Source organism: Dryobates pubescens, chromosome 6 (genome assembly GCF_014839835.1).
Source record: "Dryobates pubescens isolate bDryPub1 chromosome 6, bDryPub1.pri, whole genome shotgun sequence".
Taxonomy (NCBI): domain Eukaryota; kingdom Metazoa; phylum Chordata; class Aves; order Piciformes; family Picidae; genus Dryobates; species Dryobates pubescens.
The window spans coordinates 8794425-8808942 of NC_071617.1; the positions used below are offsets into that span (position 1 = coordinate 8794425).

Consider the following 14518-nt stretch of genomic DNA (forward strand, 5'->3'; position numbering starts at 1 on the left):
ATGTAGACATGGGGTTGTAGTGAGGGGATGGTCTGGTGCTCAGCAGAGGCTTCATGGCTCTGCTTTTCTCCAAGGGCACCTTCTCAACTTCTCTGTTGCTGCTCTGCTTGGTAAGACAAAGAAGTAATTTCCATTTTCATGCCTTTTTGTTGGTGTTCTTCACAGGCATGAAATTTATGGCTGTTTTCTTTATGAAAAGGGCAAAAAGTACAAATTGGCTGTTCCAACAAGCAAGTGCCCTTATAAAGTATTTTGGTTGAATGTGTTCCAAAAGCTGGAAAATTCAGAACTGAGCCTGGTATCATCACGTCTTCCAAGGAAGAAAGCTGGAGCCTTCTTTCAGTCCTTTTGTTGTAGAGCTTTCTTTCAGTGAAGCTAGTGACTGACAGCTATGTCTTTGACATCAAAGCAGTGCTGCTTTCACCCAGCTGCTCTGCCTTGCTGTCCTCCCAGGGTGTTTTTCTTCTTCCTGGGTTATTTTTCTTTGGCTTTTGTGAATTGAGATAAGTTAGGCAGAGAGCTCTGGACCTCTCAGAGTGGCACAAGTGGAGTGTTTGTAGTGACATCTCAGACCAGATCGGCCCTTCACTCAATGTTTCCCCCAGAACAGTGCATGGAGGATGGAGAGAAGCATGATTTTACCTCCTAGGCATCAGTTTCAGGTGTATCCCAAGGCTCTCTGGCTGAAACAAGGCATTTCTGGGGAAACAACAGCACTTAATGTGGGCTTGTTCCACATTAAGTGGATGACATTTCCAGGTCTGAACCTCTGCACTACAGCTCACCAAAATGAAGCATTACTGGGTGTTGGTTTCACTGGGGCGTGCATTATAGGACATGGCATTCTATAGCTAGAATTAATGGAGCCAGAAAAAGCTGTGCATTAACAGTCACACACAGAGGGAGTGGGCCACTTCTCTCTTGAATGTGGAAAAGATTGCCAGAGGAAGTCATAAAGGTAGCACAGGCAGTTTTAACACCAATTTGTGTAGCACCATGGGCTTTATGGATATTTTTCCAAAGAGTAGCAGAATATAGCTCTTCTGCAGAGCATAACAATAAAACCAGAGCCATAAAATTGAATTCTGCAGAGAAAGGATGACAGTTTGGTGAAAAGCACAGAAATGCAGAAGGTAGTGCTTCTGTTTTCAGTAATTCTGTTTGATTTGATTTTTTGACTAGTTGTGTTGTGAACCAGCCATATGGCAACACTTTTGTAGTGCTGGAATACTTGTAGCCTTGTCATCAGGATTCCAATCTCAGAGCATGTTCAGATTTGTTAAACCAATTTCTTTATTCTTGCTTTTTAGGTTAAGACAGAAACAAACAAACAAACAAATGGTGCTGTCACATTTTTTGTGCTCCCCCAGTTTGAAGCTTCGTGTCAGGTTTAAACAATAAAGAAAAATAAAGAGGGCTAGCAAACATTGAAGGACTTGCTGAATGGCAATTGAGGTCAGTCAGAAACTTTATGCTGACTTGAGTGAGCAGGTTATTCATGGAGAACAGTCGAACAGATCATCAGTGTGAACGATGTGACAAGGCTCGGGGTTTGTTTTCAGGCTTTCTAATAAAACGTTCAGTGGGCATGGGTTTGTGGAAGCGCAGAGTGAGTGAATAAATTGACAGTCCTTGCCCAGCACAAGAGCAGGGTGAGGTGGGGAAGTGAAGGTGCTTGTGTGAAAATATTTACGAATACATAAACACAAGGAAAGGTCGTGCAGCTCGTAGTGCTAAGGCATGGGTTTGGTTGCAGGGTGCACACACTGGCACCTGCTCCTGAAGAATTCTGCTTTGGAACTATGTGTCTTCAGGGCTCCCTGTCCATGTCTTGGAAGGTGGAGTTCCAGATGCAACAAAAATCTCTGCTTTTGCATTTTGCTGCTGAAATCCGTGTGGCTGTTTACCTTACTTGGCTGCAACCTGATATGCCCCATAGCTGCAACAATGCCTCAGGGGTGTTGGAAGTTGCAGCCTCAGTGCAGTAGGTCCCATTTATTTTGTCAATAAACCCACGATGGGGGAGGGTTTGTATGATTTGTTGACTGCTGAAGCAATCATTTACATTTGAATGGAACAACAAATAGCCTTTTTTGGTTTTTTAATGAATGATTGTTTTATTGGTTCATTAATCCCTAACTGTAGTAGTCTCTCATTTCTATGTCTTTAATAATCCCCAAGCCATTACAGTTCATATTTGGAAACACTCATAAGCTTTTAAGTCAGCAATCTGCATGTCAAGCAGTCCCTGGGCTTAGTGTTGTCTCCTTGCAATGAGCATTTAGGAGACACTCTTGTTTCTGTATATTTCCTCACTAGAACTCTGTGTGTGTGTGTGTATTCAGATAAGGCTCCTTTTTGGTGCTGCAATGGTGACTGTGAAACGTCTTTATGGAGGAGACATGCAGAGGGAAATTTATCTGTCTGCCTTCATCCCTCTTCAACTAGGTATTTTTAGGTAGGATGCATTGTGATGAGAGAAAAACTTTTATGGGCTGTTGGGTTTGACTTACAGACGTGGAGGCAAGAGCAGCTCGGAGTGTTGCTCCTGGGGCTTCCTGCTGTGGCATGAACCCATTGTATGTTTCCCCAAAGCTTGCTGTGCTCCAAGTTTGTCATCACAGCATGAGGGGAATGCAAATTGCCTCGTCTCCCCCTCCCAGTCTGTTCTGGATTGGTGTGTGCATGCATATGCACGGACATACTTGTGTGGGGAGCTGGGTGGGAGTGTTTTTCCAGGGCTTGTGTTCCCACGCTGGAACACTGTCCAGCTGTATCGCCCATCTCTGCTCTCATTTTGACGTTACTGGGGAGAAAAAGAAAATCTGGCATTGCCAGTTCTTGCAGCATTGTAATTAATCTTAAGATGATCACTTCAGGCTTACAGAAGCCCTAGCCTCTAATCAGTTTAATGTACTGGAGCCGATCCTCCTTCCCACTTTCCCATCTTGGTTTTCATTTTTAGTGTCCCTTTGTAGTGGGAAGAACTCAAGAACTGCATGCATGCAGTAGCTCTGGTCTCTGAAGGTCTCCCTCTGTGGGTATCCAATTGATGGGATGTCTCTGAGCCTAAGATTTTGGACAGAAAAATCTTGAAACACACAAAGCTTCTGAAATAAAAAGAATCCTCTAGTCTTCCATTTCAATAACACCAGTTTTAGTTATTTAGGATTTTTTATTTTGAGCAAACCCCCAGGTTTTGAGGACCTGGATGAACTTTTTGAATGCTTGGGGATGATGCTAGGAGAGAAATGCACAGTTAAACGTAGAACCATAGAATTGTTAGGGTTGGAAGGGACCTCAAGGATCATCTAGTTCCAACCCCCCTGCCATGTGCAGGGATGCTTCACACTAGATCAGGTTGCTCAGAGCCACATCCAGCCTGCATGTGAATCTGTGTTCTCTGAGTGACAGGAGCAGCCAGGTGACCCTTGCTTACAGCTCTCCCTGGCCCCACAGTGCCCCTTCGAGTAAGTGCCCCCTCCCCTTGAGTGCTCTTCTCCATTGGCTGGCCATGGGCACTGAGAGGCTCCCCAGCTACTGCGAACAGGGGATGAGTTTGTGTCAGTGATAGGAGAACTTGCTGCTCTCTCAGCCAGCCTCCTCTGGCTAAGCCCGTTCCCTGGGGCAGTGTTATTTTCATGTGCCTTAGGACACTGGACAGGTGAAGGTCACACCATCTGGGTCTTCTGTGGTTTTGAAACCTTTTCTGGTGCTTATATCCCTGCCTCTGGGCACACTCTGTGTGGCCATTGCCTAGGAGGGTGTGTTGGGTAAGGAAAACACATCCCTTGTATTGTAGTAAACTCACACTCTGCTTTAATAGTTTACTTTTAACACAGCACCTTTGGCTGCAGCTCAGCATTTTTTCAGTGGCTAGATAGGGTTATCTTGTCAGAAAGTTTCCCTGCTGGGATATATCCAAGTAGTTGATGCTGTTTTCCTTTTAAAGTCCGCAAGCTGGCTTCAAATTGAGTTTGGGATTTTTTTCTGCTCTGTGCACAGATTGCAATAAATTGTTTTCATGACATTTCAGTAACCTGCCGGGAAGTGAGGTGGCTGGATTGGGTGATTTACAGATTGCCATTAAGTAATGTAGAAAGAACCCATAAACCTGAACATGCTGGAGCACATATTCATGATCCAAACATTGTTCATAGCCAGGTATAATTTATCAGTTTGGATTCTTTTTCTTCTTCCTTTTTCTTTTACTTTTCCTTTCTTTTTTTCCCTTTTTCTTTTTTATTTTTTCTTTATCTTTTTCTTTGTCTTTCTTTCTTTCTCTTTCTTTCTTTCTCTTTCTTTTTCTCTCTTTCCCTTTTCCTTTTTCCCTTTTCTTTTTCTTTTTTCTCTTTTTCTTTTTTCTCTTCTCTTTTTGTTTTTTCTCTTCTCTTTTTCTTTTTTCTCTTCTCTTTTTCTTTTTTCTCTTCTCTTTTTCTTTTTTCTCTTCTCTTTTTCTTTTTTCTCTTCTCTTTTTCTTTTTTCTCTTTCTTTTTTCTCTTTTTCTCTTTTTCTCTTTTTTCTCTTTTTTCTCTTTTTCTTTTTTCTCTTTTTCTTTTCCTTCTCTTTTTCTTTTTTCTCTTTTTCTTTTTTCTTTTTCTTTTTTCTCTTTTTCTTTTTTCTCTTTTTCTTTTTTCTTTCTTTTTCTTTTTTCTCTTATTCTTTTTCTTTTTTCTTTTTTTTTCTTTTTCTCTTTTTCTTTCTCTCTTTTCCTTTTCCTTTTCCTTTTCCTTTTCCTTTTCCTTTTCCTTTTCCTTTTCCTTTTCCTTTTCCTGCCTGGAGACTTTTATGCCTCCTGCTGTTGAGTTACCTGAAACAGCATCATCAGCCTGGCTCTCTGCCATGCTGATAATAAGGAAGCATGTTCAGTGTAGCTCAGTGCTCTTTGCTGTAGGGGCAGTTGTTTAGGGACATGTGGCCACCAAGAGAAAGAAGTGTCTAGGCTGGATGGCTCCCCAGGGCAGCTGAAAGTGAGCCCTTCCCATACCTTCATCAGGGCAGGAATGAAAGCATCCCAATATAGGAATGAGCTGTTTTCAGAAACCCAAGTGTAAGAGTAGGGGAGGATTTTTCCTTATATCTGCCCTTTCAAGATGAATGGCTTGAGAAAGTTAATCAGTGTTTAAACATTTTGAAGTGCAGCACAACTAGTCAGTAATGAGACAGATGTTTTGTCCCCAGCTGTTCTGTGGATTTCAGCCACACAACAGATTTTCTTTTTCATACAATCATAGAATTGTTAGGGTTTGAAGGGACCTCAAGGATCATCTAGTTTCAACCCCCCTGCCATGGGCTGGGACACTTCACACTACATCAGGTTGCCCAGAGCCACATCCAGCCTGGCCTTAAAAACCTCCAGGAATGAGGCTTCCACCACCTCCCTGGGCAGCCTGTTCCAGTTTCTCACCACCCTCATGGGGAAGAACTTTCTAACATCCAATCTGAATCTACCCATTTCTATTTTTGTTCCATTCCCCTTAGTCCTATCACTACCTGACACCCTAAAAAGTCCCTCCCCAGCTTTCTTGTAGGCCCCCTTCAGATACTGGAAGGCCACAATTAGGTCTCCTCATAGCCTTCTCTTCTCCAGACTGAACAGCCCCAGCTCCTTCAGTCTCTCCTCATAGCAGAGGAGCTCCAGCCCTCTGATCATCCTCGTGGCCCTTCTCAGGACACGCTCCAGCACATCCAGATCTTTCTCGTAAGAGGGGCTCCAGAACTGGACACAGTACTCCAGGTGGGTTTCAACAAGAGCAGAGCAGAGGAGGAGAGTCACCTCCCTCAACCTGCTGGCTATGCTTCTCTTGATGCAGCCCAGGATGTGATTGGCTTTCTGAGCTGCAAGTGCACACTGGTGGCTCATGTTGAGCTTTTCATCCACTAGTACCCCCAAGTTCTTTTCTTCAGGGCTGCTCTCAAGCAGTTCTTGTTCCAAAGAGGCGAAATTTCCTATGCAGGTATGGGATTTGTTGTGTGGAAACAGTCCTGTCTTGAGCTTGTTGGGTATTTATTTATTTACTTACTTACTTACTCTCTTGAGGTAGCTTTTCCACTAGAGAAGTTGCTTACAACCACAGAGAGCTGATGATTGCCTTCTGGTTACTTCAGGCCCATACTAGCCCGACAGCTCTTAAGGTATGTCAGGAAGAAAGCAGCTTTTTACTGTGAGGGTAGAAGAACGCTGGAAGAGGTTCTCTAGGGAGGTGATGGAGACACCATCTCTGGAGACATTCAAGGTCAGGCTTGATGGGGTTCTGAGACAGCTGATCTAGTTGGGGATGGCCCTGTTTCCTGCAGGGGGGTTGGACTAGATGACCTCTAGAGGTCCCTTCCAGCCAGCGCATTCTATGGTTCTGAGTGTTTGCTCCTTCTGGAAGAGATAGATTAGGGCCAGTACTTGGTAACAAATGAAATGGCCTCAAGTTGCTCCTGGGGAGGTTGAGGCTAGATATTGGGAAAATTTTCTTCACAGAAAGGGTCATCAGACACTTGAACAGGCTGCCCAGGAAAGTGGTGGAGTCACCATCCCTGGAGGTGTTTAAAAGACAATTGAGTGAGGTGCTTAGAGATAGGATCTAACAGTTGTGTACAGGGAGATGTTAGGTTGTGGTTGGACTGAATGACCTTCAGGTCTTTTTCAGCCAGGTGATTCTATGATTCAAGGTAAATCATTGAGTAGAAAAACAGATAAGAGCAGCAGTAATGAAGAAATAGATATCCAGTAGATACAGGTAAAGAGTAAGAGAACTCTTTTTTGTCTCCTTAAACACCTAGTGAAGAAAACAGGATTCTTTGTGAAGAGACTGTGATTTTAACAGCATCTGGAGTCCTGTTTTCTTAATTGTGGTGAAATAAAATGTGCAATTAACAGTTTCAGAGTGTTGTTGTTTAACAGTTCTTAAGGTGTTTCAGGTACTTGTCCTGTTGATGCTCTGAGATTTTATATATATATATACACACACACCCCCTGACAGAGCCACACACACCCCCTAGAGCAAGAGTTAGTTCTTGATTCTCCTTTACAAGTTGTCTTTTTTAGGTTGTATGGGTTAAATATTTAGGGAATGTGATATTGTAGCTCTCCTCTATCGTCCAGGCAACCTCTTACAATCTCTTCCCTTTCTGTCCCCCTTTTCCCATTGATTCTTTTGTCTCTTTTAGGAGAAGCAGCCTATTCCCCTCTTCCTTAAATCTTTCCTTTTAAGTTCTGTCAAAGGATGCTGTGTGTGGCTCAGCTACAAGTCACTGTTGTTTTCCTCTTGTCATTTCATGTAGATGTTTGGAACCCTTTTGATGGGGAGATGCTGGTTTTCTGGTTCTTTTTTAAATTGATTTTACAGTAACATTGCAGTTTGTTTACTTTTTCCCCTCCTAAACCATACATTATGTATCCACCTCACTAATTACAACTTTTCTGTCCTTCTTTTTATTAGGGAACCATCCTTGATTACACATAGATTGGATGTCTAATGACTGTTTTATACTCTTCCTTTCATGAGCATTAGAGCCTGGTAGTGTTTAAAAATAAATATAGTCTGAAAAATCTTGACAGATCTTTGGCAAAATGAGGTTAGTTGTTGTGCACATTAAGTCACTTGGAGTGATTACAGACCTTGCATTCCTTTTAAGGGGAGCATTTGTCATGCACAACAGCCCAGTAGTTCTTCTATTGCAAAGATGGTACCTACCCACGGTTGATGTGTGTATTAGCTCACTATTGCAACTCTGTGAAGCTGAAAGTCATTGTCAGTTCTGTGCTCCAGAGGGATGGGAACAAAAGGGTCATTGAATTCTCTTTAAGCATGGACATAAAGCTGGATCTGAATTTGTAAGGGAGTACCTCTCAGCTATCTATGGTGTTGTCGAGTCTCCTTTTCTAGACTGTCATTGGGATAAACTGAAATGCTGCAGAAGGGGGAGGAGGAGGTTTAAGCATGCACAGAACTAAGGCAGAGCTTTTTTTACACTAATAGGTGCCAGTTGCTGCTATTGCACGTGTCACAGAGTAAGGTATGGATAGAAGGATGAGGGAAAACAGATGAAATTCTGGTTAACTACTATGCATATAATTAATCCTAAGGTGTTTCTATTCTCATTTGTAGCATGGGAGGACCCCCCTGCATCTTGCTGCCCACAAGGGTCATCTCCACGTTGTCCAGGTTTTGCTGAAGGCAGGTTGTGACCTGGATATTCAGGATGATGTAAGTAGATACAACCAACCTTCTTTCTTGAGGGGGGGAGGGGAAAAGGTAATTTGCAAGTAACAGGAGACCTTCACTTCTTTGAAGTAGGAGTAAATTAAAATAAAATCTGTCTCTCTTTTTTTCCAATTTGGAGATGCAAAACTGCATAGGAGACAATGTAAAACGTGGTGGTTTTTAACAAATAGCTTGGTCCTCTTGCTGAAGCTGCAGAGCTTTATAAAGAGCTCTGGTTGCACCAGGCGAGTGAGAGGAGCAGTGAGAGTTGTTGCCTGCCGCTTGGTGTAGACATGACATAAGAGTTTGCTGTACTCTGTGGGAACCCCCTGGAGAACATCAGGTAGGGGACACAATCCACTCTGATGTTTGCTGTTCGTGTAGATGTGCTGCAATGTGTATAGAGTATGGAGCATCTGCCTGGGGCACCATGCAGCATTACAGGGAAATATTCCTGCTGGCAGCTGCACTTGATGTGGAGTGGTTGAATCTCTGAGGCTGTCACATGGTGAAACATCAGCACAACAAAACCAGGTCTGAATTTAGCAAGTGGTAGCTGGTTTTCATTTGGTAAAATACGTAGTTATTGGAATTTCTCATTTCTCCATAAGAATAGTTCTAACGTTGGACCAGGCTGAAGGCATATTGGAGTGACAGGCAATATGGTCTGGGTTACCTCACTCTGGTGAACAAAGGTGTAGGGTGAAATCTGCAATAGCAATTGAATAACCACAGCTTCTTCAGACTCATTGCTAACTTCTGATAGCGTGCTGGAACAAGTTCGAGGAAGGTTTGCTTTTGTTCCCCCTGTAACAAGTAAGGTGAAAATTCTTCAAAGGACCTAGAGGTCCAAAAGTGGTTAATAGAGGCACCTGTATGACTGTTAAAAGGACACTAGGAATGTGTAGGTGCCTTCTGAAAATCCTCTTAGGCATTTGTTTGCATCTAGAGAGTCTTAAATATCTATAGAAATTGAAAACTGGTTTCCTTCTCTGCATGAGTAGCTGCTTCCCTGTGAGACACGAGCAGTCTGTCTGACAAGCTCGGGACTGGAGCACTGCTGCAGCCAGCTTCCTACTGGGAACCTCTTGCTAGGAAGAAGCTTTGCTTTCTGCACTCTTGATTCTTTCCCTAAGCCCATCTGTGAAGTGGAGCAGATTTGCAGGTGTCACAGGGAGTACCACCTTATTCAGCTGCATCCTGAATATGTTTTTTGACATCTCCCAGCAAAAATGACTCACCAGGTATTTAAGACTAAATTGCAGGTACGTTATGGGTACAGTCCGTTTTCCTGGGAAAAGCAGGTTCCTGCTCTAGGAATGCAAGAGCTTCTGCTGATTTGGTCACATTGGGTTTCTCTGAAAAGTGGTTTTTGAGTAAACCTGGGGGTTCTTAAAATCCTTTAGGACTAAAATCTAGGCTGTTTGTATGTAAACATGGAAGCCATAATGGGAAGTCAGTAAGTCAGTCTTCAATATCATTTCAGTTCAGCAAAGATTCTTGCATTGTAGAAACATTCAGCTCATAGAAAGCCAATTTCACTTGCCTTGCAAGCTTATCAGGGGCTTTGTTCACAGCAACTGGATTCTAAACATGGTGACTAATCTGAACAGAATAGATGCATGCTTGGTTCACAGATACTGTTTCTTTAAAATGTATTTTGATTTTAGCTCTGTATTTAGTACTGGTTGGGGTTGAGGAGAGCCTCAGGAATTGAGAGTCTCAGAGGGTATGTTTGGATTTGTCTCAGAGGAGGAGGAATGCTAAAATTCCAGGTGAAGATTTTTGCTTGTAAAAGGTATTAACTCAAATATTTCTGTTTTCCTTTTACATAGGTCTTCAAAGAAGTTTCTCTGTTTATGGTTTCTCCTTGTGTAATTCATGTTTACATTTTATTTATGCCCCACAATTTGTTCATATCCTCTTAGTTGCAGTCTATGGATTATGCCTTTGGTCACTTCCACTCTGTGCTCATTTGGCAGTGAAGGCATCTTAGTTGCAAGTGTTGATTTACATCTGTGTGTTTTATTGCTGGCTTTCAGGAATAGATTTAGGTTTGGAGAGTAAATTGTTTGTGAGAGTGGGAGAATATCATATTAAATGGAAAAGTAAATTACTTAGTTGATTTTTTTTGTCTCCAGGCTCTGAAAAGATGACTATATATCATTATTATTCGTCTAAATAACAAGAGAAACCTAAACACATTTTATTTATCAACTCCAAATAAAACTCATTAGCTAATAAGTTCTTGAGCTAACGAATGAATGCAGAACTGGCATTTCATCTGCCACATGCTAAGTAGAGACTTAAAAGCTGCTAAATGTTGTGAAGAGATTAAAACACTCACTTCATGTTCCACAGATGCATTCTTTAAAACACAGTAAGAACTAGTTGAAGAATGACCTCCAGTGGCCTGGAGTGGGATTATTATGAATTTCAACCGATGGAGTCCAGCTCTGTAGAGTACGCCACCCCGGGAGCTAACTCTTTCCTTCTCCCTGCCAATACTGAGAACTCTTACTGGGATCCCAATGCCATCTCTGAGTGGTCAATGAGTATCCACACAGCTCACACCTCAGAACTAGTCAAGGAGAAGGTTATCCCGGTGAAGGAAATCAAGGACGAAAAAGATAAGAGAAACCAGAAGAGAAAGGCTAGGAAGGAACCTAGAAGATCAGAAAAAGAGAAGGAGGTTAGAAATCTTGTGCATCAACCCTGCCTTGAGCTTGATGTCTCCCACAGCTGCATGCTGCAAAACCTTGACCTAACAGTCCGGTGTGACTGAGCTCTTCTGTGGTGCATGACTGCTTGGTGGGCGTTGCGCTGGGTGCTCTGCATCAAGTTTCCTGCTTGTATGTGTGCTCTGAAAGTCTAACTGGGAAAACAAGTTGATTCAAAACAAAGAGCCAAGTCTCCAAGACTTCCTTTCTGGAAGCTCCATTTTAAGAAGCAGAAAATTAATTTCAGATAGAACAATAACCCAGGCCCCATAATAATTTCTAGCTCAATGTCAATATGCAGTGTGGCTTATTCCTGTATTCCCATTTCAGTCTCATTTAAGATCTGATCATGAATCATTCATGATTTATTTTCTTCATGCCTTGATCACTGCTGCTGGTCATGCATCATCATTTGTTGTTCACAGTGAAGTTGTTCTTGCTCTGTATCTTGATTTGTGCCCTTCTTTAGAAAAGAGGAGGAGAGCAGCACAGTAACACTGGAGGACATTCAGTTTCTTTTGTGTACAGCTGCTTCAAGATATCCCCCTATGCTCATATGCTCCTGCAAGTGTTTAGCCCATGGTTATAGTTTATCTTTGAAGTATTTTGAACTTTCTACTGTGAATTTAGAGGTTTCCTCTCGTAGTACAACTACAAGTTCTGTCCAGCACTTTGTATCAGGGTTTGAAGGGATATATATTTTGCTGGTTACTTTGGTGCAGTTGTCCTGTAGCAAGACAGTTTGGTGAGTTCTGCAAACAGGGAAAGACAGTGAGGAGGCAAAGTGTGACATTGGAAAGAGGCTTTAAAGGAGTTTGTGCAACTGGTGGATGCTTTGGAGAGTAGGAAATCAAAATACAGTGGTCACAGTATTGTTTTAAATCAGAGAAAGGGTAGCAATGTATTACAACTAGTGTAAACCAAATCTCATTACACTGGAGCAGCAGAGTCTATGACAGAGACTCCAGTAACCCAGGAGAGCTGGCAGAAGTACTAATACCTACCTGAAACCCCTTTGTAAATTGTGTTGTTTCCTTTCCCTTGAGGTGAACTTCAGATGTAAAATGGATGCCTATGTGGGGCCTAGGTGTCTGGTCCCAGTGGTCCCATCAACTGCTTCATATTAGTCAGCAAAGGAGGAAACTGCAAATACCAAGATGCTCAGCAAGTGCCACTGGTCTAGCAAATGCAGAAGTGCTAAAGATTTTGGTGTCTGCCTTTCTTCAGGACTCCCAACCTGTAACCCACATCCGGCTGGCGGCCAGTCACCAGTGGCGTCCCCCAGGGATCAGTGCTGGGCCCCATCCTCTTTAACATCTTCATTGATGATCTGGATGAGGGGGTTGAGTCAATCATCAGCAAGTTTGCAGATGACACCAAGTTGGGAACAGGTGTTAGTCAGTTAGAGGGTAGAAAGGCTCTGCAGAGGGACCTCGACCGACTGGACAGATGGGCAGAGTCCAATGGGATGGCATTTAATAAGTTCAAGTGCCGGGTGCTGCACTTTGGCCACGGCAACCCCATGCAGAGCTACAGGCTGGGGTCAGAGTGGCTGGAGAGCTGCCAAACAGAGAGGGACCTGGGGGTGCTGATTGACACCCGCCTAAACATGAGCCAGCAGTGTGCCCAGGTGGCCAAGAAGGCCAATGGCATCCTGGCCTGCATTAGGAATAGTGTGGCCAGCAGGAGCAGGGAGGTCATTGTGCCCCTGTACTCTGCATTGGTTAGGCCACACCTTGAGTACTGTGTCCAGTTCTGGGCCCCTCAGTTTAGGAAGGACATCGAGACACTTGAACGTGTCCAGAGAAGGGCAACAAGGCTGGGGAGAGGCCTTGAGCACAAGCCCTATGAGGAGAGTCTGAGGGAGCTGGGATTGCTTAGCCTGGAGAAGAGAAGGATCAGAGGTGACCTCATTGCCCTCTACAACTACCTGAAAGGTGGTTGTAGACAGGAGGGGGTTGGTCTCTTCTCCCAGGCAACCAGCACCAGAACAAGGGGACACAGTCTCAAGTTGTGCCAGGGGAGGTTTAGACTCGAGGTGAGGAAAAAGTTCTTCACTGAGCGAGTCATTCGTCATTGGAATGGGCTGCCCAGGGAGGTGGTGGAGTCGCCGTCCCTGGAGGTGTTCAAGGGGAGATTGGACGTGGCACTTGGTGCCATGATCTAGTTGTGAGGTCTGTTGGAACAGGTTGGACTTGATGATCCTTGGGGTCTCTTCCAACCTTAGTTAGTTAGTTAGTTAGTTAGTTAACCCTCTTCTGAAAGCAAATGTTGAAGCTTTCTAGAGCATGGTTCCTCCTGTTGGAAATGTACCTGCTGGTGCTGGGCCTTTCTGTGTAATAGTCTCATTCCAGGCAGAGCTCTCAGGATGTGCAGTCCTGCATCCTTTGCACCTGCATCTCCCTCTTTCTAGCCCAGTGAATGATGATTTTTTTTCTTAAACACAGAGCACTTTCAACACAGCAGTATTCTCATGGCAAGACAAAGCTGGAGGAGTACCATAACTTTGGGGCCACTGCAAAAGAGCCAGTGGCCACCACCTTCACCAGCCTTCTTTCAAGTGGTGGTGGGCATACCTGCAATCTGTATGGAACTTCTTCCAGCAAGCATTTGACAACTGCACTCACAGGGCAAGAGAGGAGATGGCTGTATTAGGGGCTGTGGCAGGGTGGGGTGTGTGCTACGCAATGACCTCAGTGCCACCATGACTGTGGTGCACTGTGGCAGTGTGCAGGTTGAGGTGTCTGGGGCCTTGGAGTGGGAATGCCTGAGTTTGAGTTGCTTTTCAGCATCTGAGGAAGTGGATTGAAGGCACAGTGATGCAGACAAATGCCTGCCTTCTACCAAGTCCCACTTAAGCACCTAAGTGTCTTTTTGGCTTCAAGCCCACATCTGCATTTAGGCAAGCTGTGGTTTCTGTAAAGGTCACATTCGTGTGGCACAGCGCTGGAGTTCTCCTTCTTCATTGCTACTGATCTGCGGTCTGTTCTTAAGGCATAAATCACTTACAAATAGGATCATAAACTGTGCCCAACATAATAGTCTGGGCAGCTAATGTGCATTTACCAGTGTAATTGCTCTCCAAGCCTCTGAAATGGCCCCCTAAAGGCAGAGTGCTTTCAGGGACGGTTATTTTAGCAATTAATAACAAGATAAATGAGTTGGTGATTACACTGACCAAAAATTCACACTGTGAAAAAAGTACATCTCACCTCTTCTCTCTGACTCCATAGGAGGCTTCTCTGCTGGTGGTGAGGCAAGACAGGTTAGTGACACAGCAGTGCAGGCAGTGTGCTGGCTGTGTCATCTGTGGCTTGGTTGCTCAGTGACTTATATGTAGAGGCCACGACAATCTGGTGATCCAGCTTCCACAGCACCCCAAGATGTGTAAGGTTCGTGTGTGTGCTGATGGCCAAGAGAATGGTTGATCAGCTTCTGCCATGCTGGTTGTGAAGCCTGGGGGTGGTAGTGACCTTCACCCAGGATATTAGTACCTGCCAACTCATCACTGGAAGCTGCCTCAGTCCAGTTGAGGCAGGGTTTGAGGCACTCTTTGGCATTCCCTGTTACATGGGTGAGCTATTTATTTGACTCGCCAGG

General features: G+C 43.9%; 1 protein-coding gene across 2 annotated transcripts in view; it reads left to right on the plus strand.

Moving 5' to 3' along the window:
• Positions 1–14518, plus strand: part of ANKRD6 (ankyrin repeat domain 6) — a 45241-nt gene that overhangs the window by 4554 nt on the left and 26169 nt on the right. Inside the window, exon 2 of one of the 2 annotated variants that reach the window (XM_054162581.1) lies at positions 8103–8201. In XM_054162581.1, the coding sequence (XP_054018556.1) occupies positions 8103–8201 (99 nt within the window). Of the gene's footprint in view, positions 1–8102; positions 8202–10565; positions 10891–14518 lie in introns of those variants that run through there. The other variant, XM_054162580.1, reaches the window with a different exon arrangement.